The sequence below is a fragment of the Colobus angolensis genome, unplaced genomic scaffold (genome assembly GCF_000951035.1).
Source record: "Colobus angolensis palliatus isolate OR3802 unplaced genomic scaffold, Cang.pa_1.0 Scaffold160, whole genome shotgun sequence".
NCBI classification, from domain to species: domain Eukaryota; kingdom Metazoa; phylum Chordata; class Mammalia; order Primates; family Cercopithecidae; genus Colobus; species Colobus angolensis.
In genome coordinates, this window is record NW_012114711.1 from 2,461,841 (window position 1) to 2,488,277 (window position 26,437).

At 37.4% G+C, this 26,437-nt stretch overlaps 1 protein-coding gene across 1 annotated transcript in view; it reads right to left on the reverse strand.

Annotated features, from left to right (window-relative positions):
* CNTN3 (contactin 3 (plasmacytoma associated)) overlaps positions 1–26,437 on the reverse strand; it is a 256,281-nt gene that overhangs the window by 140,375 nt on the left and 89,469 nt on the right. Inside the window, exon 4 of the mRNA XM_011937219.1 lies at positions 23,294–23,389. Within this exon, the coding sequence (XP_011792609.1) occupies positions 23,294–23,389 (96 nt within the window). The remainder of the gene's footprint in view (positions 1–23,293; positions 23,390–26,437) is intronic.

Here is a 26,437-nt window from a genome sequence, read left to right on the forward strand (position 1 = left end):
CATGAATGAATTGAGTTTAGCTGGGGATTTAATGATGGGCCACTGTTTTCTCCTAATTAAATATCATCACCCACCCAATTAAATATCATCTAATCTCATAAAATGTAAATCTTCCTTGGAACTCATCAATTTCTACCTTATTTAGAAGCATTCCTTTTTCTGCTTCTTCTATATCACAAACTATATCTGATTAATCTTTACAATAGAAACCTCCTGTAACACATGACCTTGAATAAAGTAGGTGGCAAATGACATTGGTAGCATTCCAGCAGATACCTGGCATCTGTTAATAGAGTGCCTTCTATATACTAAGCATTATTTTTGGCTTTGAGGATAAGGGCTGAAAACTTTAGCAAAGCCCTAATTTTCATGGAGTTGGATTCCAATGAAAGGTGGTTAAGAGGTAACACTTTTTAAAATACACAAAATAAATAAGCAGTATAATGCCAGAAAATGACTAATGCTATGAAGAAAATAAACCCAGGTGATACGATAAAGAGTGACTGGGAAGAAAGGTTACTTTAGATGCAACGTCAGGAAAGTGGATCTCTCTGTTCAGCCTGCAATGCAAGGAGGAGTCAGCCATGCAAAGATTCGAGAGTGTACTTTCACGGCAGAGGGAACAGCTAGTGCAAGGGCCCTAACGCTGGGCATGGTGCTGTGAGTTCTGGGAGGAGCAAGAGGACAATAATTCTAGGCAATTTGAAGGGTTAGGATAACGAAATGAGAGGACATTGTGAGGTAGGTTGAGTCCAGATGTTTTGGGCCTTGTGGGAACAGTAAGGAATTTAGACCTGACTTTACCTGTTGCAAGCAAGGGAGTAATGTAACTGAACTTACATCTTAAAGCCCTAACTCTGACTATGGTATGGAGGATGACTGCAGAAGGAAACTAGCGTGGAAATAGGAAATCAAATAGGGGACTCCTCAACTAACAGAGATGGACAGTTTCAAAAAAACTGTGCAATATTTTGTTGAGAAGAATTGCTGATAGAATATGAGGTAGAAGAAAAAGAGAAGAATAGAGTGCATGTGATATTTACATGTCAAGGTGTTTCACACTCATTTTCTGAATTCATTATCATAGCAACTTTGGGAGTTAGGAGGTTGACAGTTATCCCTTGAGAAACGCCACAAAGCACTAGGTGGTTAGGTCAGGAATGAAACTAGAATTCGGACTCCACCCAGACACTTCAGTGCAGAAGCTCTCTCTACTTCTGTGATAGGAAAGCAGAAACAGCAATCAGAAAGGAATGTGAGATCTAATCCAATCACAACCTGATCTGGTGTTTAAATTTCTTCTACAACATCCGCATACCACAAAGCAATTGGTGTTCAGTATTTTAAATTTTCAGTTTTTAATTTTTAAGAGCTCATCCTTTTATTAAAATATTATAGGAAACAGGAGCCTAGTCAAGGTGATCATGAAACCAAAATAAAGTTATTGGGCCTTTAGAAGTAATCTGATCTCCTTATTCTTCTTATTTGTGTGTAAACTCATTAAAATCGAACAGTTTAATTCATTCTCTCTCTGGTTCTCTTTTTCTGTTTTGTCTCTGGATTGACTGAGACTTCCTGCTCTGTCTACTTTTCTCTTTTCTTTTTTTACTTTTTTTGCATCAGGAAACTCTTTATCATGTAAAACAATTTTCTACTCGCCCCCCTCCTCCCTGATGTCTTCCTTCTTCCCAAACTCATAATATTTTCATTGATTCTGCTCTTACAGGACTTGCTATTCTCTGTCTTTTCTTATTTAAATCTAGGTCTAAATCTTCCTCCTACACATCACAAACTATTTTTGATTTATCTTTCTGATAGTACTCTCTCCCCCAATACAATACTTTGAATATGGTAGGATCAAAATAAATAAACACAAAATAAGCAATTACCTCAACTGCTGGGCTAAATTTATCTTTATGAGGAGTCCTTTCTTCTGTGGAGGAAGTGCCAAGAGATCAGGAATTTTCTTTCTTAATTCAATTTGGTTGAAAGGGGAACTTACAAACATTTTTTAAAATTCAGCAACTAATTACTTTTGCAGTGTGTCAGGGATGTCATACACATTGTATAAATAAAAGAAAAGGAAGATGGTTGTTAAATCTTCTCAATGTCAATTACTCTGGTTTATCTAATTAGGGCACTTTGAACACATCAAATCATTTCTATGCTTATCTCTCTTTGACTACAACTCCATCTTTTCCTCCCAACATAGACTGAAGTCTATTTCCTTCTCAGAAAAGCTCAGAAACGATTTTTCCTTGTAGACATCAACGTGTTCTTAATATAACTCAGGAGACAGCATGCCGTATTGGAAAAAAATTAGAGTTATCACGAAAGCTAAGTTTTAGTATGGGTCTGCCACACACCATATGACATTGCTCAAATCAAACTGAGACCCACAGAGGTCTCAGTTTCCTCATCCGAAAAATAACGAAACCAGACAAGATTTTTCTACTGCGTGTTTCATGCCCACCACGATACTGCTGAATACTGAAGCAGTTATAAAACAACAGTCTATATAAAATTTAGTCTCTAGTTTGGATTATTGTGATTTTTTCACATGAATTGTTCTTCAAGAGCACAAGTGGTAAGGATAGGTAATACAATTTCCATAGCTAGAATGAAAACCATTCTAGTCGAATCCATCATATTTTTCACTTCTTTTCCCCTACTCTAAAAAGATCTCCATAGACTAAAAAGAAAAGAAAGAAGAAAAAGTCAGTATTTAGGCAAACTATTCTGTTAAAAATTTTCTATCATTATGTCTCTTAGATTTATATATGATTTCTGTCTTTGGAGTCATAGTTGGTAAAGTGTGCCTTATCCTTATACTAAAAATATATTTACCTATATTTTTATCTTAGTACCTGAATATTTTAAAATTTAAATGCAAAGAAAGGAAGTTGACATCATTTATGCCAAATGAATACACAGTTATTTCCACACTCATCAATAGCTAATCTACTCTTTCTCTCACTTCTTCAAAATGCCCCCTTAATCACACAACAATATCATATAGATAGATTGGCAGATACATATATACATACACATAAAACGATCAATTTTTTCATTCATCATTATGTGTTACTGCCCTGTTCCTACAGAATAATTATAATATTTAAGTGCTATATTTATTTTAGTTCCATATTGTTTTAGTAATTCATAGGGCAAGTTCCCATATTAAACAACTGAATTTGCCTATATATATGCACAAACATGTATAACATCTTTCAAATAAATTCATTCTTTGAAATACACATCAATATCATTATTACAAAAATTTTAAGCTTTTGATTAGAATCATCTCTTATTTGAATATTACTTTGGGAAAAATTGTTATCTTTACAACAATGAGATTTCATATTCACAAATATGGCTTATATCTCCAGCATTAAAATAGTAATGTTTTCCAGTAAACTGCTGTTTCTTTCTGCCTAAACTACACATACCTTTTCAAAAATGTATTGCCTATATAGCCATTTACATATTGTTTTTATAATGACTGTGGCTAGTAGTATCCAAGAAGACTATCCAGTTTTCTATATGTATTTGTAAATGTGTGGGACACTATTTTAGCTTCAATGGATTTGTGGGTGACGTTCATGAGTTTTCAGAAGATACAATGACAAGAGCCATTTTTGAATTTTCCAGGAAGATCATCCCATTGCTCTTTTATTAGTAAGGATACTGCTTCCTGTTGTTCCGATAGATAACCTTGATCCAGTTTAGGGGCAGTAGCCTCTCGTTCTTCATTTTTCTATTGTTGGTCATTGAGGTTATTTAGTCTTTTGCTGTTACAATGCTATGAGTGTCTTTTGAGTATTCCAATGCAAAATAGCAAATCAAAATAAAATCCACAAAATATAATGTTGAAAGGTGACAAATTAGGGAAAAATGTTTCATACAAGACAAACAAAATGCTAGTTACCTTAAAAGATAAGCAATGGTCAGAAGGTATTATTTTAAAGTTATTTCTTTTTACAACAAAGATTGTTTCTAAGGCGTTTATACTAACACTGTGAAGTGCTTAAACTATAATGGTAACTTTAAAAGTATAAATTTGTCTTTATAGGTTTCAATTATGGGAAAAATGTGTAAGAAAAAAATAAGACTGAGAATAAATAGACCAAAATGAGGGTTATCTTGACATTGTGGTAATATGATTTTACCTTTGTTATTTAAACATGTTAAATTTTCTAAATGTTCTATAATAAGCACTGTTGCTTTTATTGTTTGAAAAAAAACACACTGAACTATGTGTTTTTTTTTGTCATTGCTTTTTTTTTTTTTAGCTCCAAGAGAAAGGCTTGGGTTCATTCCAAAAATCTTACTTTTTATAGATTCCTTAGTTTAGTATGCAATGGCAACTGTACACCAGTAAATAGCTTATTTTTTTCTATGTGTAATTTTCCTTCATCCAGATACTTTACTTCCTTAGCAAATCTATAATTTCATCAAAAGGAAAAGAAACTATGTATGTGTAGGTATGCACATATATGCACACACACATACTCACGAAGGGAAATGGCTAAAATATAAATAACAGCTACATTATCTCTCATTGCTAGTAATTATTTTGTTTGTGCTAGAGGAAGAAACCAATAATAAAAAGACATATAGAAGAATTTAAGCACAGGACATGTACTTACCAATTATTTTCAGGACTAACATGATAACTCTACCTTGTCTATTATGTTGTATTTTGAAAAGTATAAAAAGGAATAAAAGAAAACTACAAATTCTCCTGCAAAGAAGCACATTCTCAGAACTGAGGATGTACAGAATAATGTGGCAGAATGGAAGGGATCCTTCATTCTCTCTTACAATAGGATGGTGGATGTTAAGTTTTAGAATTAAAACTGGAATTTGTTCTATTTTTCTATATAATGCTAGATAAAGAAATGTGGAACTTTAGAAAAACCACAAACCAGAATACATATATTGTGTGAGTGCTAGAAGCATCACAATGGAGAGAATATGAAGATATGGGTAAAGTATAGCCAGGCCAAATATTTTGTTTTATTTTATTTTTTGAAATGGAGTCTTGCTCTTGTTGCCCAGGCTGGAGTGCAACGGCGCCATCTCAGCTCACCACAACCTCCACCTCCTGGGTTTAAGCGATTCTCCTGCCTCAGCCTCCTGAGTAGCTGGGATTACAGGCATGTGCCACCACACCTGGCTAATTTTTTTTTTTTTTTTTTTTTTTTAGTAGAGGTGAGGTTTCTCCATGTTGGTCAGGCTGGTCTTGAACTCCAGACCTCAGGTGATCTGCCTACCTCAGCCTCCCAAAGTGCTGGCATTACATGTGTGAGCCACTGCACCCAGCCAGGACAAATATTCTTAGCAGAAGACCTAGACCTAGCAAAAGACCTCGAAACTTGCTTCTTAAAATAGCAAGTTCGGAAAACACTGAGGAGTGGATGATGGACACTTGCTTGGTGAGTATAGTGACAGATGCACTGAATGTCCTGACTTCACCACAATATACCAGTGTAGCAAAATTGTACTTGTACCCCACGAACATATACAAGTAAAAAAAAGAAAAAGAAAAAGACTGACAAATACATACTTGATGGTAGGGCACAAGGTGCATTGATGGTGCATCAATGGATGCACACCTCAGGGCATCCATTGAAAGGTATCTCATTTTGATAAAGTATTAGAACTTGTTGTCATTTAAAGGAACTGTGTTCTCTCTCCTGTATGATATCATAGAAGCCATATGCACTACAAGTTCCCCAATGGTTGCTGGTGGTTATGAGCAGCATGGTGAGTCTCCAGTTAACCTTTTTTGACTTGATGTTTTCCAGCTTAGCCAGAATGGCCCAGACAATCATTGCCTTCCTGCAGTCAGCTTATAGATCAGGGAAGGTAGGACCTTAAGAGGTCATCAACATTTGAATAAATTCTGCTCCACTGTGGGAGGGTGCAAACTTCAAGCTAATGTTCTTCAAAGGAAATTAATTTCCCACTGGTCTTGCAAGTTTGTGTTATACAAATCCCTGGATTTAAGACTAGGAATATTTCTGAGATGCTTTTGAAAATCTATCTAACTAATGTTTAAAAAAAAGGAAAACAAAATTCTCCAGAACATAATGTTGTAGGCCTTTAATGAAAGATTTGCATTGAGTAAGTCTTATCCTGGATTATCTCCCAGGTACAGTAACAATGGTTGGTTTTTCAAAGGTAGCACAGAAAAAGAAAGTCAAGGATAGGGAATGTTCACTCAGGAGTCAGTGCATGTGTTAATTCTTTTAACAGAGATTTGAAAGTTATCCCTGTCTTTATTTTTTTATTTTTTATTTTTTGAGACGGAGTCTGGCTCTGTCACCCAAACTGGAGTGCAGTGGCCGAGTCTCAGCTCACTGCAAGCTCTGCCTTTCGGGTTCACGCCATTCTCCTGCCTCAGCCTCCCGAGTAGCTGGGACTATAGGCGCCTGCCACCTCACCCGGCTAGTTTTTTGTATTTTTTTTTCAGTAGAGACGGGGTTTCACCGTGTTAGCTGGGATGGTCTCGATCTCCTGACCTTGTGATCCGCCCGTCTCAGCCTCCCAAAGTGCTGGGATTACAGGCTTGAGCCACCGCGCCCGGCCTATCCCTGTCTTTAGAGGGGACATAATTGAGGCCTAAAACTGGCTTGCTTTTTGGATCCTTGTCAATGCATTTCCTAATGGGGCCAGGTCTCAAGGGCCATTCTCAATCATATGCATTCCCAATTTATGGCAGAGATTGTGGTAACCCTCTGTAATTAGACAGGGTATTTATGTTCCAGACTTTTCATCTGAAATCTTGTATGCAGCTTTGTAAGAATCTCCTCTGCCTTCTTCAGAGTAATTACCCTACATGAGGTGCTCTTGCATTCTCTGATCTTAGAAGAATTTCATATCATTCATCTCTCCTTTTGTCTTCTAATGAAGTCACATCATTGTTTCATAAAGAGTAACTGAAGGTTGTTTACCCAAAGTCTTAACTAGTATCCTTCTGGAACCAACATAGAGTAAAATTGTCTATACAGTTCTTCATTCTATTATATTATTTTTTATTTCAAGTATAAAGGTTCTCTGTTTCTTTTGCCAATGCACTACACACAGTTTAGAAGAAGCAGTCTTCCATGAACAAATTATTCAAGAGCCTTGCATATATATAAGGGCTATATGTTATGTCCTTTATCAGAATGTCTCACCGTAGTCCTGGGGCATGTTAAAGTAAATAAGAAGGCCATTTGCCTGAGGCTGTTTCTGAGACCAGAGCTCTTAGGTAAACAAACTGGAACTTATCTTGGAAACATTTTTTTAACTGACTAAAACCAAACAAAGCAAGATTTAGCCAATCATGAACAGCCAACCAGGCAACTGGCTACACAGATAGGAACCTCCCACTGAATCATATCCAGGTAAGTAAGGCAAATGCCTGGTCACATTGTCACCCAAATTAGGCAAACACCTAGCTATCACCAATTAGATAATTTCTCTATTTGCTTTCATGTTCAGCCCATAAAATTCTTTCACTTTTGTTGCTAGAGTGGAGCTCTCTGAACCTCTTCCAGTTTTTTGTGCTGCCTGATCCATGAATCATTCTTTGATCAAATAAACTCTCTTATATTTATTTTGTCTAAAGGTTTCTACAGTACTATTAATCCAACTGTTGGTTGTTCCATACTATTACAATTTATATTAGAAATCTGTCCCTAAGCATGTGTACAAAAACTAGAAGTTCACAAAAATATATATAGAAACTATTCCTTGGACAGAACAGTCTCATATTTTTTGTTTTAACATTTCTCTACATGACACTTCAACTGAGACTCACAGGTTATCTGTTTAATGGCACTTTCTTTGACTAAGAAGCCAATTTTTAGCTTATTTTCAAGCTCTTGCAATTCAGAGTTATTGGAATATCCATTAAATTTGGATTTTTAAACTCATTTTACTTCTTGGAAAATGCCTACATTGCATTACGATGTTCTAATTGTGATGACTTGGTTTTAGCAAAACAGCATTTCTTTCAATTTTGTTGAAGATATTTGATGTTTCTCAGCTTGGAATACATACTTCCAACATACTTCACCAAGGATCAGAAAGAAGTCATGAATTCTTTAACACCTTTTATGAGATGCAGTGTGAATCAATGCATTTTGCAAATACGGAATTTTGCTTCTCCTACACTCCATTCACAGAAAGATCCAATGCCTTAACTGCACCCTGTGGATGTTACAATTCTCTTTATGTATCTGTATCTTGTTCTAATAGCCCATAAATTCTTCTTACTCTCTACTCTCATACTGTAGAGAACACAATCCTCCCATTGTATGGCTCAGGACTGTCCAACCCCTGCCCTCCACCTAACCTGTGAATCTGAGACTCAAATCCACAGCTATGAAAACCAAAAATAACTTTTACTGCTTACTAGCACTGAATTAAGAAAACCCATATAGATTTCATGTGAGAGCCACGGGAAAAACAAAACACATCACATGAGTATCTGTAAGTGGTTGGCAATATTAAGTATGTGCTGAGAATTAACATTTTGTGTTTATACCAGATGTCAGGTGTACTGCTTCTCTCTCTGAGTTGTCAAAAAGCATAATACAGAGAGAAAAGGTCAAAGAATCCTGGGGGATATTAGTGGTGCTTAAAGGTTATAATGACTGAAAAAGATTGCTTTAAGTCTACATGTATCACCATTTCAGATGTCATTTCACATCTCAAGTGGAAACAGAATAGGCCTTCTTAAGAGATTTGTGGAATACAATATGTTTTGGCAGTAGAGCTGAAAACACGCTATGGTTACTGTAAGCCTGCCAGAATGGGTCCCCTTATCTGAAGATCAATGACTACAGATGATTGATGGACTGGTTTCCCCACCAGTAAACACCAGCCTGTTATTACCAGATCAGATGTAATGTGATCCATACATAATTAACTGAATTTACAAATGCCAGAAGTACATTAACTAGTCAAAGCATCCCTTCATTTACTCCTCCAGATTTCACAACGATATAGGAAAGAAATGACCCACTAACGCATCAAGAAATGAACAGTCAAGTTGAATCTGAATAAACTCAGGCAACTGACTCTACTTACTCACTGATAAAATAAGAAGAGAGACTCCTCTCTCTATCCTTTCCTCCCTCCCTCCCTTCCTTCTTCCTACCTTGCTTCCTCCATCCATCCCTTTCTTCCTTTTGTTCTTTCTTTCTCTTTCTTTAGAATTTGTCAGCCCAGTGTCCTATCTTTAAAAATATTCATATGGAGGAATAACATTTAAAATAGGTAAAAAAAAAAAAATCACTCTATTTGAAGAGAAAGTTATGAAAATTAGCGTTTGTACACAAAGCTGCCCCCTTGACTATTTTCACAAACCTTCAGAGCACTTGGCAGAGGATATTTTGAAAATCACTGGTGAACCCTATCTTTAAGCTAGGTCACCACTTCCTGAAGCGTGCTGCTGAGAACATCTGGTCCTGCAAGATGCTCCATAAACAAAGAGTTTTCTTCTTAAGTAAGTTTAGGAAATGTTGCATGCTAGATTATTCCTCTTTGATAGGTAAAATCAATATTATCCCATTAAAAGCTCTGAGAAATAAAAGAAAGACACATTCTTGTTTTCCTAACATTTTTGATTTTTGAAAAAGTTTTCTTTTTAAATTGTCCTCATACTTTTCCATGGGGCCTATTACCATTCTGTAAGAACATACTGTGAAAATGCTGCTCAATGTCACCCAAATGATGTCTAAGCAGAACATATGCTGACAGAAGTATAAAACCATGAGAGAAAATAAGGAGTCTCCACTGGGAACACAGACTTTACCAATTGTATTTCACGTATCAACCCATCAATTAGACAGTCTTGCCAGGAAGGCAGTGCTAACAATGTTACTCAGTGTGGAAGGTGCTCGGTAAATGGTAGTAGTACAGAGCGAATGTGGCAGTCTGTATAAAAACCAAATCAGAATTTAGAAGAAGTAACAGGAGTGGGCTGCAAAACGCCTAATACTTTCAGATATAATAATGTCACCGAAAACATTGCATATGTTAGAAAAAAAGGAAAGGTCCTTAAATTTCTGAATTTACATAAAATTGACATTGGAAACAAAAGCGATTTACTTATAGCTACAATAGAATTAGGCACAGTTCTGCTTAGTTATGGTGTTTACTTTGGGGAACATAACGTGTCCTCACTGGAACTGAGCTTTAGCTGACATCTGTCAACTGATCTTTCAAATTCACCTTCTTCCAGGTAAAATTGATCTGAAATATTACAGAGTTTGTATTTATGTATAACAGAATCTCACTCTTTAGACTTCCCCTACTCTGTTGTGCTTAGCTGACTGATTTATCCTCACTTTGGGGGCATAAAACATTTGCTAAGAAAAGTAATGATGCAAAATAGACTGGAAGGGGAGAATGTTTAATTACTTCAGAAAAAGTATGTAAAACAAATTTGGAAAATTATTTCCAGGACTGAGACGCTACTTTCAGATACTACAGGCCTCCAAGGGCCTATAATTAGCTGCTTTAATTAGCTTCATTTGGAATTATTTTATGTACCCCTGAATCTAATGAAAAGTGGATTTTTAAAGACTTTATAAACCATCCTCTTGACTGTCTCTCATATTTGTATTCCCTCAGATTGCTAAGTGAATGAGGCTTATTCATTTTTTTTTTTATTATCAGTAAAGAATGTCCTTAAATGAGCAGACTTTCAGCTGTGTCCTGTAGCCTGAAGGCACCTTCAAACCATGCAGTATTTCATCCATACCATTTAAAAAAAATTGGAAAATTTTACCAGCATACAGTTTCTGGCTTTTCTTTAAAAATTTACTTTCTCCATGGCAATAATCCACTGGAGCTAAGTAGCCCAGGAACACTTCAGGTGGAACATTCAGTTTACCACAATCCCTTCTACATTGAATTTTATACAATTTTTCATTATTATATATTGTTTTCTTTATAGTAGAGTTGGAATAATGTAGACTGGTTATCATATGCAGATCTCTGTCAAATATGGAAAAATTGACAGGAAGACTACAAAGGTCAAATAACTCAAGAAAAAAATAAAAGCATGTGGTGAATTACGTTATTATTATTTGCTGCTCCTCTCTGTGGCAGGACAGTTCTGGCCCATTTGGTCAGCACTGACCATAACAGTTACTTTGGAAAATGGAATGAACAAAAGTGATGTATATACCACCTGTGAACAGCTTGCATAGTTCAGACAGTTTTATTTTCTCTGTGTCATGAAAATGACACGTCCCAGGTTGGGACCACTCTTTCCCAAAACAACAAAATCACATGGAATACAGATTCAGCCAACCCACTGCTTAGAGGCTATATGGATAGGAAATTAATCTTTATTCTTAGATGCCTCTGAGGCTTTGGAGTTGTTTGTTGCTGCAAGATAACCTAGTGAAAGCTGATGGATGCAGAGCAAATTTCATATAAATAGTGAAAAATATCTCCATGTGTTTTATATACAAAATGTGTCAGTGTCTAATGAATTTAACTTAGCCATGGTTAGGAAAAAAAGCCATGGTAAGAACTGTAACCAGCACATGGGAAATGCATGTGCCAAATCCTTAATAAACTCAAAAAAGAACTGCATTTTCTATATTTAAAAAAAAATTCAAATAAAGTAAATGACGCTGTTTAGAGATTTAGCTGTTACCAGGAAAATAATTGCCCAAGCCTCAAATCCTAGCCCTCCTTTCATTTGAATCACTTGTCTGGCTGCTGCAGACCTGTGGGAATAGGGAAAGGTGATCACTGTGCAGTTTCTGTGAATGAATTCTTACTGAAAACTTCATGCATGATTCATTCTACAATTTCTTACCTTTAACCCTGGTATCATTTCAAAGTCCAACTTGCTCAATTTAATGAGGAAAAACAGATTTTAAATAAAAGCCAGATCTCAAAAGGAAGGGGATCAATTTTGAAATTCCCTTCCCACAAGACCAACCTGTGTTTTCCTTCAGACAGAGCAACAATCGCAGGCACAGATGCACAGTAACAACAATAACAACAAAAACAAATTCAAACTACTCTGGGGTGAGGTGCCAAGCGGTGCCTGTGAGGATCAAAAACTACAAAACCTTGACCAAATGGTAAGACAGGTGCTCTGTCTCTGTGAGCATTAGCGCAGTTGACTACGAAGCACCCACCAGCTACTCCACACCTGGGCAGGTGGATGGATGAAAGCCAGGAAATTTCAGTTACACAACTAGGCAGACTAGCAACTTTGGTCTCCAAGACAGCAGTTTTGTAAAAGTTTTAAAAAAACTATCCTCACACTTTTGTCTCTCCAAGACACCTAAAGTTTAGGGGAAAAAATCTGCTGAGATGGGAATTACGTAGCTTATAAGTAAATGAGTATCAATGTTCCATGTAAGCCACAAAGTTCACTTTGTTTTAGAGTTTAAAATGTCCTACTTCATAAAATTCACCCAAAAAAATACTTCAACTCTTGCACTTGCTCTGGCATAAATATTTCTCTATTCCTTTAAATGGATTTTGAAAGTATTTACATTTGTATGACTTGAAGACAATGTGTTTCAAAGTGTGGCTCAAACACCATCTGAATCAAGACTCTCCTGGGTCAGTGATGAAGAATGCCGGTTTCTAGGAAAGACCCCACTCTATGGGGTCAGAATCTCTGGGAGTGGGACTGTGGAATCTACATTTTAAACAAGCCCCCCTAAATGAGCCACTAGAGCTTACAAAACACTGCCCTATGACCAAAAACACTTGATTTGGACTTTATCTGTGTAAGAAACACCCATCAATTGATCTAATACATTGTAAGGTTTCTTTGTTACAGTAGCATGTGTAATATTAATTAAAACACAGGTACACACACATGCATTGCAATGGAAGTAACCAATGTTTTATTTCCCCCACTTGCTAGTGCACAGATCAATTCTTGGATCTCACCTGGTGTTTCCTAGTCCTTTTTTTTTTTTTTTTTCTGTGGAATACAAATATACAACTGTTTGCTTTGCTTGCTTTTGAAATAACTGGAGTTAAAAAAATATAGTCAACTTTTTTTTTTTTTTTTTTTTTTTTTTTTGACCAAAGGCATCAACTAATGGTCATTCTGTTTCTTTTTGGGATAAGAGACAAAGCCTTTACCATTCTTGATTTATAGATAATTTTTTACTTAAAGCGGAAAACATAGGTCAGAACTCTGTCAAAATAAATTCTGCTGAAGCACTCTCTCTCGAACAGTGGATTTAAGCCCCTGAGTTTCCACATGTAATTATTTGATGGGCTTAAGGCTCCTCTGTCTGTAGGTGGATGGAATCAGAGCAAGAAGACTCGGCTGTCGTTAGAGTGAGAAAGAACGATTTTCTCATCCTACTACTGCAGACCAGTTAGGGGATCTGGGAATAAAATGGAAGGGGGAAGTGTGAAGCCATGCTGCTGTGAGAAAAATGTAAGAAATGGTCAGGGGCATTTCTGACGCTTGGGGGAAATTCGCCTGTAGACTGAAAGTGTAAGTAGTAATGAATGAATGAATCCAGTTTCTCGAAGTTGTTTCCATGACCCTGACTCTTTCAAGAGTTCTTTGTGGTATGTTCTACGCTGACTTTAATCCAAAAGGGATGTTGTGACAGCCCCAGGGACAGCTGTCAAAACATATAGCTGCTGTTTCTCTATTTTTAACATTAAATTTCCTATTCTCCTTGCATGTGTCATTACTACATACATACATACATACCATCCTAAAATAATATCCATTGCATTAGTTATGAGCTTTTGTTTGTAAGAAACAGAAACCTACCAGAGTCAGCCTAAGTAAGGATCAGAATGTGATATATAGACATGAGCTGTTTCATAGAACCCAAGGGCTAGAAAACAGCTACCAAGAAATGAGAGCTGGGGAGCCTGCAGCCCAGGCAGTCTTTCGTCCTTAATCTCTGACCCTTGTCTCTTCTTGTTTCTGTCTGGCTACATCTCTGCTCCTGAGGTATCAGCTTTCTTGGCTGCCTTATCTACATGATAGAAAGGCTCTGTTCCAAACTCTCAAATTCAGACTTGTAGGCTTACAGGTCAAATATCAAATTCTCAGGAGAGAGCATCTGATTGGCTCATCTTGTGGCAGGTGTCCTCCCTGGGCCATTCAGCTGAAGTCAGTTGCAATGTACTGGCTGGGCCCCTGGGGTCACTGATGCTAGTACATGACGGGCATCTCAAAGCCATCTGCATTCCTTTTCTCTAAACATAATTGTTTTAACTTTTTCATCCTCAACCACAGATAATCCAATGAGGATAGAAAACCAAGCATTTTCTAGAACCATGTTTTCTAAAGTGGGGTACAGATATTCCCAGCCAGACAATCCCACAGGGTACAGAAAGTATAATTAATCCCCTTCATAGATTTACTTTTATTTAGATATTTTAAATTTTTACATTTTTCCATAAACATATTAAGATGGTAGTATATTTGTATGTGTATAAATAAATCAGACATTTCAAACAATTCACATAGATTGCCTTCTTAAATATTCACAATGATCCTATAAGGGTAGGTTCTGTGATTACTCCCCATGTACAGATAAGAAATAAGAGATACAGAGGTTAGGCAACCTATTTCAAATTCCATAGCTTGTAATGTCAGCGTTAGAGTTGGCACTAAGCAGTCTAGCTCTAGGTGCCTAGTTTGTACCCTCTCCGCCTCCTTCATAAGTGTATATGTGTGAGTGTGACTGTGGCATGGTGGTACTTAAAAAGGTTTTCATTGTTACAGAGTATCTATTAAAGGAGTCTGAAAAACACTGTTTTAGAAGGTGGAAAATGTGTAAATAAAAAAAAATTGAAGCCTATAATGTTTGTGAGCACAGGAAAATTTTCCATCAGAAAGCAGCTGACCAGCTGGGCTCACGCCTGTAATCCCAGCACTTTAGGAGGCCGAAGCGGGCATATCACTTGAGGTCAGGAGTTTGAGACCAGGCTGGTCAACATGGCCAAGCCCCATCTTTATTAAAAATACAAAAATTAGGTGGGTGTGGTGGCGTGTGCCTGTAGTTCCAGCTACTCAGGAGGCTGAGGCATAAGAATTGCTTGAACCCGGGAGGTGGAGGTTGCAGTGAGCCAAGATTGTGCCACTGCACTCCAGCCTGGGCAACAGAGGGACATTCTGAAAAAGAAAAAGAAAAAAGAAAAAAGAAAAAAAAAAGAAAAAAAGCACCCCCAAAACCAGAAAGCAACAGATCTAGGTGCCCAAATCTACCATGACATGGGTTTGGACAAATCACCTAACTGCTCTGAGCCTTGGCTTGTCAATGTAGAATGAGAGTAGTAATCTCTTCCTTGAAGTTCTGTTAGGATCAATAAGCTCTGTGTCTGGCCAATAATAATGGCACCTATTGTCATTCCAGGCTTAACTAGTCACTACCAAACTCATCATTTTCATTCCCTGTGGGACTATATGTACCTGAGGACAGAATTCCTATCTATCTTCCTATTTCCTGCAAACTGAACTCAGTGCTTTTCTCTTGGGGAGTGGTTTCGGGCAGTATTCAACAAGTATCAGTTTGGATATATTTCTATCAACTTCATGAGCAATATGCTCAGTTTTTCTTACTCAATATCAGTCTTATTCAAGTGAAGAAATATATTTATTTTAGTAAAATCTTACTATAAGACATAGCACATCTTCCACAAATAAATAGCTATTTGATGGATACTTGAGTAAATCAAGAATGAATACAGTGGATGGATGGATGGATAGATGGATGGAATGATGCCTGGATGGACAGATTTAGAAAGAAAAAAAAAAGGAAAGTTGGAAGGCAGGCTCAATTAATATTTTAAATTCACAGCTTCCACATTCAGGCACTTTGGAGAAATTCAGGATTTTCATCTCCATTTCCAACTACAAAATGGTCTATACAGTACAACAAATGTTTCCTTTAGAGATCAAACTAGTTTACAGTTATCCATATAAAAGCAGTTAAAGTTTATGTGTCAATCGATTTAGAACATACTTGTCTTAATGCGACTATAAATCTGTTAATATTCTGAACTCCTGAAAATGTCAATAGTCACATCAATATTGACATATTCAAAAAAATAGTTCATAATTTTGAGATTCGTTCAGTCTACAGATGGATTACCTAACTGTTTGCCATGACATGCTAACCTATCCTCAGGATAGGAGCATTAAATAAGCAGTAATATTCTATTGTACAGATGCCAATTTCTCAATAGCCTATCAATCATCTGCTTCCTAGTCTTGATCTTGCAGTTTGTGGTGACATAAGTGCTGCCGTAATGCAACTTTTGTACCTACTCCTTTAGGGAAGGTGGAAATCACTGGGCTATTAGAGAAGCAGTCTACACAGTGACCTCTGATGCAAATTTGATGGGAGCCAGAAAGCATATTCTTAATTCTTTTTATCCCCCCTAAAGAGACAAAAGTATTGCTATGTTGCCCAGTCTGGTTTCAAACTCCTGGCCTCAAGGGATCCTCTCATCTTGGCTTCCCAAAGTGTTGGGATTACAAACGTGAGCCACCACTTCCACTGCAGAAGGCATATTCTTTTTTTTTTTTGGAGACAGAGTCTCACTCTGTTGCCCAGGCTGGAGTGCAATGGCATGATCTTGGCTCACTGCAAGCTCCACCTCCCGGGTTCCAGCAATTCTCCTGCCTCAGCTTCCCAAGTAGCTGGGATTACAGTCACCTGCCACCACACTCGGCTACTTTTTGTATTTTTAGTAGAGATGGGGTGGGGTTTCACCATCCTGGCCAGGCTGGTCTCAAACTCCCAACATCAGGCAACCTGCCTGTCTTGGCTTCCCAAAATGCTGGGAGTACAGGCATGAGCCACCATGCCCAGCTAAAAAGCATATTCTTTCTTCCCAAACAAAACATCAAATTTAGAGATTCATCTCTATATCTTTTTTATTTTGACACTACCTACACATATATTATGTATTCTTGACTTCAAGATTTTGAAAAAACGCTAATGTTTTAAGGTTTATTTTATTAAATTTTTTTTTTTATTTTTTTTTTTTTTTTTGGAGACAGAGTCTCACTCTGTTGCCCAGGCTGAAGTGCAAGGCGCAATCTCGGCTCACTGACACCTCTGCCTCCAGGGTTCAAGCGATTCTCCTGCCTCAGCCTCTCAAGTAGCTAGGACTATAGGCACATGCACCACCATGCCTGGCTAATTTTCTTTTGTATTTTAATAGAGGGGGTTTCACCATATTACCCAGGCTGGTCTCGAACTCCTGAGTTCAGGTAATCCACCCTCCTCGTGCCCCTGAAGTGCTAGGATTACAGGCGTGAGCCACCACACCTGGCCCATTGTAAAGTTTAACTGTATTGCCTGCAGAACAGTAGCAAAGTGTTCTTCAAGGAAAACTGTGTACCTAAGATGAAGCTGTATTATACTTACAGATTAAATTGTTTGAGGAAATTGTTGTTCTGAGACACAATCACGTCCAAAAACACTAGTCATGTGTCTCACTGCATTGATGAAGTCTAGCAACTGGACAAGTCTTCCTAGAGATGAAGATGCCTATTTAGTGCCTTTTCTTTAGGTTCTCCCAGCTAAGCTACCTGAGCTGACTTCTGTTTTTCAGTCTATCCATCTTGGGCAAAGAAAAAAAAATAAAGATGTTGATACCGAAGTTGTAAATCCCATGCCATCTGGGCATGTTGCTAACAGTTCTCACCTTTGTCACATCAGGGTTTACAAGGCAATTTTTAGCATAATGTCACTTCAGCCTCTATTACCTGCTGTTTGGCATCTCACATTCTCTTTTTTCCATCCCAAGGGTTATGTTGTTATAATATGTGAATGGCAGTGTACAAGACTTCCATTTCAAGAATATGTGCATAGCAGAGATATGGAAAGCTGAATCAAGACACAAAAGTCATTTGCTGATTAAACACTGGGACAGACTCAAGCCTGTCTTCTACTCAGAATAAATTTTTATCAGCCATTGTTGAACAGAACTCATCTCTTTATTAACATGCATGTATGTAATAACTTGATTAACCTATGAATTCCTGAGTGATTAATATTTATCATAAGGTGCCCATGAACTAGTCTTATGACCTTACTGAAAACAAGGTAATTTTTCTCGTGTATATGAATGTCTAATGATTGTGTAGTGATATCAGCAACTGAATGGTAATTAACACGAACTCCCAGCTTTTCATATGACTGATAACTAGATTAATAATTATGCTGCAGGTAATGCATGTCCAGTCCTCTATTTCTGGCTTTTGATTTCCTAGTTTTCTAACAGATTTGGGGAGGTTAATTCCTCTTGCTTCATAGAGGTGCTGGATTGCTCTGCAGAGAAAGCAATGACTAGGAAGTGGCAGAAAATGACACAGAATGATGGGGAGATAAGAACCTTCTCAGATGACAGCAGTCTGTTGCTGTGAGGTTACAGGGATTCCTAGGAAAAACCATAAAACACTTTTTTTGTTATTATAGTATCAAATAAATGGCAAATGATCTTATGCAAATCTGCTCCAAGTTGCTGATACTATCTCATAAATTACATAGATGAATTAAGGAAATACGACTAACATATGCAGTTTCCACAGTTTGGGATCCTTATTTAGGCCTTTTCCACATCTATCTTCCTAATCTAGTTGTGGAGTACATTTCTGGATTTTATCCCAAATAAGCAAAAGAAAGTTATAAACTTACTGCACTAAGAGGGATTTTAACACAATTTTACTATGAGTCAAAACATTTAGTTAACTCTGGGGATATTTCTTCTAATGTGATTTTAAGCATTGCTGATGTGTTAAACAATGGGCTGGAAAATTAAAACAAAACCATGAACTGTGCTGCCTCTGATTTTGAAACCTCAGAGCTTTTGGCTTAAGACAGTGTCACTTCTGCTGACGACTCTGTGCCTTCTCATTTGGAGAACAGCAGCAGGGTGCTGGTTTAGAGCATGCCATACTAGAAAGAGCCCTAGTCATGAGTCAGAGCCTCCAGGTTCTAGTTTTACTTCTTCACAGCTCTGTGATTTTAGGTTGGCCGCCTCCTCTCTGAGGCACACTTTGCAAACTCCCAAAGTGTAGCCCTAAATAAAAACTGGAGGGCTTTGCGCTGAAGCTTAGTTTCTGGCCTCGTGACTCATGTGCCATTTCTAAGCAGGAAGTCTGGGCTCAAGGCACTAGGCAATGGCTGGTTAAGAGCCCACGCTCTTAGCATCTCCAGGACTCAGCTTCCAGACTCTACTGTACATTGTCACTCATCTTCCTCCCCATACTTTTACCCAAAAAGAATCTCACTAGAAGGTAATTTCCACAAAGGACTAGAATACTGCTTGGCATCTAAGCAACACTCAATAGACAGAGGCTAATACTACTATGATTATTTTTATTTTATTTATTGTATTTTTTTTGAGACAGGGTCTCGCTCTGCTGCCTAGGCGGGAGTACAGTGTTACAATCAGCTCACTGCAACCTCCACCTCCTGAGTTCAAGCGATCCTCCCACCTCAGGCTCCCAAGTAGGTGGGACTACAGGTGTGCATCACCATGTCCGTCTAATTTTTTGTATTTTGGGTAGAGGTGGGGTTTTACCATGTTGCCCAGGCTGGTCTTGAACTCCTGAGCTCAAGCAATCTGTCTGCCTTGGCCTCCCAAAGTGCTGGGATTACAGACATGAGCCATTGTGCCCAGCTGGTTATTATTATTATTATTTCTGCCTTTCTTTGCTTACTGTGTTAGGCTGATATAAGAGGGAATACAACAGACAAATAAAATATGATTGCATCTTCAGTAATCATAAAAATAACAAATTTAAACATTTCTAACCACAGAGAAGGAACCAAGAAGAAATGTGAAGTGAATAAAGGTAACACAAAGTGTGGAAGACAGACAAAGGCAAGCACATGTCCTGTAGGGACTGTGCGACTTTGTGGGAAGAAAACCAAATGGGCCACAGTGCAGGCCATAAGTTCTCTGATTAATCCCTCATCGCTTGTACTGATACACCCTGGAGTGACAACTTCAGCTGCTCTCTGACCTGGCTCACACCCTCTACTGAATTAAAGGCCGTGAGTCAAAAAGGTGATGAAGCAGGGCTGATACCAGCTGCTGTGGACAGAGTTTACTCTGATCTGTCAATGCCAGCACCTGTCTGGTTGGCACCCAGGGCATTTTGGCTGTTAAATGATTATATCTCCACAAAATTTCCAGTAAACTCTCAAAGAGCACGTATAACTGGCCAAATTTTAAAAAATGTATTCCTTACATGAATGTGTTCATTTCTTCAACCAATATTCACTGTTTGTTACAAATCAGCCTTGTACTAGACTCCTGGGTGCAAACACCAACATAGGCCTGTCCTCAAGAAGTTCATCAGCCAATGTGTTAAGACAGTGGATGTGAACTGTGAAGACCTCAGCATTACAGACACTTGGATCAACGAGCACCACATTTTTTAGCATCTAAGTCTGCACAATCTGAGGGAAGTATGCTTTTGGTCAATGCTATTTGCTCTCCTATGCATGCTCTGGGTTCTTATGGGTACATGTCTGACATCTGGGAAGATTTCTTCCCACCTTCACCTATTTGACTTCCACTGTCATCCCAACCTAGTGTTTTAAAAATGAAAGGACTCGGCTGGGCGCGGTGGCTCACGCCTGTAATCCTAGCACTTTGGGAGGCGGAGGCAGGCGGATCACCTGAGGTCTGGAATTTGAGACCAGGCTGACCAACATGGAGAAACCTCATCTCTACTAAAAATACAAAATTAGCTGGGTGTGGTGGTGCATGCCTGTAATCACATCTACTCTGGAGGCTGAGGCAGGAAAATGGCTTGAACCCAGGAGGTGGAGGTTGCTGTGAGCCGAGATTGTGCCATTGCACTCCTGCCTGGGCAACAAGAGTGAAACTCCATCTCAAAAAAAAAAGAAAAGAAAGGACTACCTTTGAAAGTCACCAAAGGCAGAGAAAAATCAGGATATCATTACTTAGGATAGGTGTGATGGGCTAACAGTTCTCCAATTTTATAACATTTGAATAGATTTATCTTTTGGGACATGCTTCATCCAACAGCTTACTAAGACATGTTCAATGTGTGCATACTTAGCCAACCAAAAAGTTCCTCCTTTCCAATCAGTGAATGTATCTAATCATAATAACACTTAAAGAAAACCACTCAGTTGGAATTTTAAATTGGGTCAACACCTATAAAACTGATCACAACCAAGACTATCCAGCAATTATTTTATGTCCATTTGAGACAATATAAATTTAAATTATTTTGATACTTCCTTCCTAGATGTAGTTTTAGCAATTATTTATTTCTGTCTAATATATCTCCCTCTTTTTTCTCATAATAAAACACTTCCTTTGGAAACTGCTTTTTTCTCATTCCAGTGCTTGTCAGTAGGTGGACAGACTCAAGTCCTCAGCTTCAGGGCTCCCATAAATAAGGCTGATTCTAAAAGAATCAGGAGCCACAGAGAAATAGGGTGTCTGCTTCATTAGGATAGTTAGCATTAAGGATCACAGAGCTTAGAGCTGTCAGAGGCCACCTTTGCCCCTACAAGGAATATACATGGGAATGGAGGCAATATTGAGACAAGTGGAATCAAGAAATATAGGGAAAAATTGATGGTTTATGAAATTGGTTCAATCCCTGAATCCAACAAATTGGGTTTTCAGGGAGCAGACCCCTAAATAGAGTTCGGAATATAAGCTTTTAATCAATGATCAAAACCCATAAAGGAAAACCTAGGATTCAACTGGGAAGAGAAAGAAACTGAACTGTGATGTGGTCCAACAAAAACATGGTCATCCTGACAGGAAGCTGTGGATTCAATCAGAAATGGCCAGTGTTGGTCAGAAATGGCTGACCCTTCATATCCCAGCCTTGCTCAGTCACTAGATGTGGGCTTCCTCAAGAGGGGTGTGACTATGGACAAGTGTCTCTCTACAGCTGGGGCAGACCAGGAAGGAGTGAGAGCTGGTGGCCATCCGCTAACCCCACACCTCACGGCGAGACAGCATGTCCTTCTTGATGGCGTATGTCTTTGTAAAACTACACAGTGCTACTAGAAGCCATCTGATCATCCAGTTATGTGAGCCTGCAAACTCCCAATTTTTTGTCAAGACAGTTTGACTTCTGTTACTTCGTTTGCAATCAAGAAGCTCTATGCTTCCCTTGAAAGTTAAAGTTCTTCTGAAACGTCAAGATTCCAGCAATTATGAACACTCTTGAAATAAATTGGAGAACACAATTAAACCCACAGCAGATCACGCGATGGCTGGCAATCCTATTTGTTAATCAAGTTCCAAGTCTGCAGTCTCCAGATAGTTCACAAATTTCAAGTGGCCAGATCCTGAAGATGGGAGATATCTGTTTTATTGGGCTGAGGGTTTGTGATCAAAACTGACAACTCATTGGGTGGAAACTACTGTAATTTGTATAGCATAGAACAAATAAATTCCAGCATGTTTTCCTTTGAATAAGTTTTACTATAATGACAAGTAGACTTCTCAGTTTTGCTTCTGGTCAGAAAGATCCACTCTAACTTGTTTATCTCCCAGTAATTCTCATCCTCTCAATAACAAAATGTGTGTTTCTCTGAGAACAGTGATTTATTCATTAATAATACCCTCTTTGTTCCTGCAAGTGACCAAGTTTGCAATAGAGAGCACGATAGGAAAATCAGACCAGCACTCTAGGCTCATACTGGAGAGATAATCAAATTATTTTCATATGTGCTGAAGTTCATTTTTACTCTCAGTCACTATCTTGGTAAGGTTTTGAATTTCTAGTAATATTTCAATTTATACCAATATAGCATAAAATTTGCACTTCCAATGCCCCGATGTAAATGATGTCAATATACACACATATCATTTATATACATATATATAAAATACATATATAAAGAGGCTTATTGGCACATACTAATAAGCTTGTGTGTATGAGAGAGAGAGAAAGAGAGAGAGAAAGAGAGGCAGACAAACGGCAAAGATCCAATTTGACATGGCATAAGACTAAAAAGCAAATGATAATGGTGTAATGACAAAGCATTGTTTAGCACCATTAGGTAACTGAAGTGAATGTGATCTCTCTTGTCTTTAAAACCCCAAAAGTCAATGAGTCAATTGTTTAGAAACTTCTCTGGATGGACTATTTTCTGCAGAGTTCCTCATATTCCAACTCAGCTGACAGAATCTAATGCCCAAGTTATCAAGTTTCTCAGAGTTAATTTACAGATGCAATAACAGTACATGCGCTGCAGGCCTTGCCCTGAACCTTAATAAATATGAAAAGCAGAAACAGAGCATGACTTACCTCCAGAGTGCGGTGGGGGGCCGCAGAGCAGCACAACTCCCTGGCCTTCACGCACAGACACTGTACTCCTCATTTTGGTTTTAAAATTTTCAAGATCTGATTCGAAAACAAAACAAAACTGAATTTCAGAAAGGCCAATTAAATGACAAATTTTATACCAAGACCTTCCTTTCTCTTAGAAAACAATTTTACTTTTTGCTTTTTTTCTTTAAAAATTTTTATTTTTATTTACTTAGAATTTCACCCTTTATTTTAGATTCAGGAGGTACACGTACATGCTTGTTATGTGGTTATATTGTGTAATGCTGAGGTTTGGGGTATGATTGATCTTATCACCCAGGAAGTGAGTACGGAACCCAGTACGTAGTTTTCTAATCCTTGCTCCTCTGCCTTCCTCCCCACTCTAGTCGTCCCCAGGGTCCATTGTTGCCATCTTTACAGTCATAAGTACCTAATATTTATCTTCCACTTATAAGTAAGAACATACAGTATTTGGGTTTCTGTTCCTGCATGGAAAACAATTTTAAAATCTCTTTCCAAGAACCTAGAGAGAAAACTACTTGCTTTGAGGTAGAAAAGCTGATTTCTTTATTAAAACTTCTAGAAATTCAGCAATACAATATGAATATATACCCACTGATCTCACGTTGCTGAAATAGTGTCAAAAATGGCATAAACTATCCAAAGGCAAAGTGTATATCAGAATGAACCAACCAGATAATATAATTCAAAAAAGGAAATGAAATATCCTAAATCAAAAATATACATAAATACGACTTTCACATTCACCAGTAATTCACCATGTCATGAATACGTTCAGCTTTAACTTGTAAAAATGACCAACTATTCATGAATTTCCCTCCTAAAATATTCTATCATAAATAGCCTAAATAGATTTTATTCTACCTATAATTATTTTTATTTACAAAAATATGTGAAAATATTCAGTTTCTGAGTACAAGTCCTATTTTTCCCATATTGTGAAGGGCTCTGTAGAAGATATATTGTCACTGGAAATTACCAAGTACGTAGAATTCAAAGGATAACAGTAATTTAAATCAGCATATTCCCTTTTATTTATAGCTGCTAAAAATAATTATAAGTATCCAAAGAATTTTTCAAGTGTTTAAAAAAGTTAAAAAAATAGCAATCAAGGGCAAATACTATTTTGATTATCAACGGTTATTTTTAGAGAACATTTAATTTCTTCCAATGACAATCCAGTACAGCAAATACTGATTCATTCTTTCCAACTTAAACTACAGGAGAGAGAAAATTCTGTTGACTTTGTTTTTAAAAATGCTTTAGTCTATAGGGAAAGAGGAAGAAAGACCTGTTTCTCTAAACTCTGACTTACAAAAAAAATGCTTGTGAACTACACAGTTAATACACTCTATGGTGTCACTTTCTGTATCAGAACAATTGCACTGTCAATTTCTGAAAGAATATACTGATTTCACAGCTCTTAAGGGCTTATATAAATTGCCTAAGTGGTGTCTATACAGAGTGAAACAGTAGATGTATTTTAGAATACAACTTGGAGAGTTTCAACTTTTCTTTGAAAAATATAAAAAGCAAAATAATTACCTTCAAATTGATAAAACCAGAACCTGTAGACATTTAAGGATATTCTAAGGACTATATAGCAGTATATCAGAGAGAAATAAGAGGGCCTATGTGCCTCATATTATTGTTACTGAAAAGTAGTATTAAATTGCAAAGTTTTAAATATGGAGTAAAGTGATTCAGCAAAACTCTCTTGTGTGTGCCCATAAAGGAGAAAAAAACAGTTGATGGACTTATTTTAACCACAGGTTATCCAGCAGAAATTATACAATAACAGAGTATTGTAAAATCTGTAACTAAAATGCAACATTCTCAAAACATTAAGCCTCTGGAATGTAACTAACTGAGTTAGAACTACAAAACTGGACCATCCAAATATTTACCAATGGCTAAATGGGGCAGTACATCATATCAGAATGTAGCTCATACATGAAATTTCCAAAGATTATTTTTTGATAATCAAGTATGTATCATCATTGCTGACTTCCTGTCCAATTCCTAGTTATCTTCTGCCATATATTATTTCACGGCGTGGAAGTTTTCTATCACTGATTTTAGCTAGAATATGCAAAAAAGTATAGAATAGTTCTATGGAAACCAGTAATGTCTCCTCCAAAGGTAAAATCTCTTTTGCCTAAGCACAAATACAGCTGGCACAGATCTGCCCATTGGTCTAGATGCATGCATTGATACTCTTTCTGCAGTGCATGAGTGCAAGGAATATTGTTCTGGATATCTGATATGGCCAGTTCATGGACGTAGCATCAGGAAACAAAGAAAAATAATTTAATCATAATGGCACATTTTAAGTGGCACTTTGCTGAAAAGGGGGTAAGTATACAGAGGACTGCGTAGTTAATCTACAGGTGTAACCAAGGCTTTAACAAGCAGAACCCGGTCAAGTAGACGGACAGTAGCAGTAGCAGTCAGAGGGCCAGGGTGGGCATTTTTCTGAGGCAGATGTAGCAACATAGATGTATAAGAACATATGTGTTACAGTCAAGGTATAGCAAGACTTTTCTCCTTTTTTTGCAACACTAGGAACTACGGGAAAAGAGTAGTGTCAATATCTATTAAGTTTCAGATCATTGAAATATCTAGTGCAAGATTACAAGTGTCACTCAAATGTAAGTCAAGCTATATATAGCCCAATTTTGAACTTCAAAAACAAACTAAGATGATAAAGAACACCTACAAGTAACTACAGCGAACATGATATTTAATGGTGAAAGACCGAGTGCTTTCCCCGCCAGAATCAGAAATACAAGGGAGTTAAGCAGATCACAGGTTACAATTTGTACATACTAACAATAACCATGTAAGAACTGAAATTAAAAACTCAAAACCACTCACAATTGTTCCAAATAAAATAAAATACTCAGGTAAATTACATATAACAAAACATGCAAAAGATCTGTACACTGAAAATTACAAAATGCTAATGAAAAAGAAAAAAAATGGAGAGGCTTAAATAAATGCAGACACATACTATGTACATGGATTGTCAGATTCAACATAATTGCTGTTCTTCCCAAATTAATACACTGTTATATGCTACAAAACGACATTTCGGTCAAT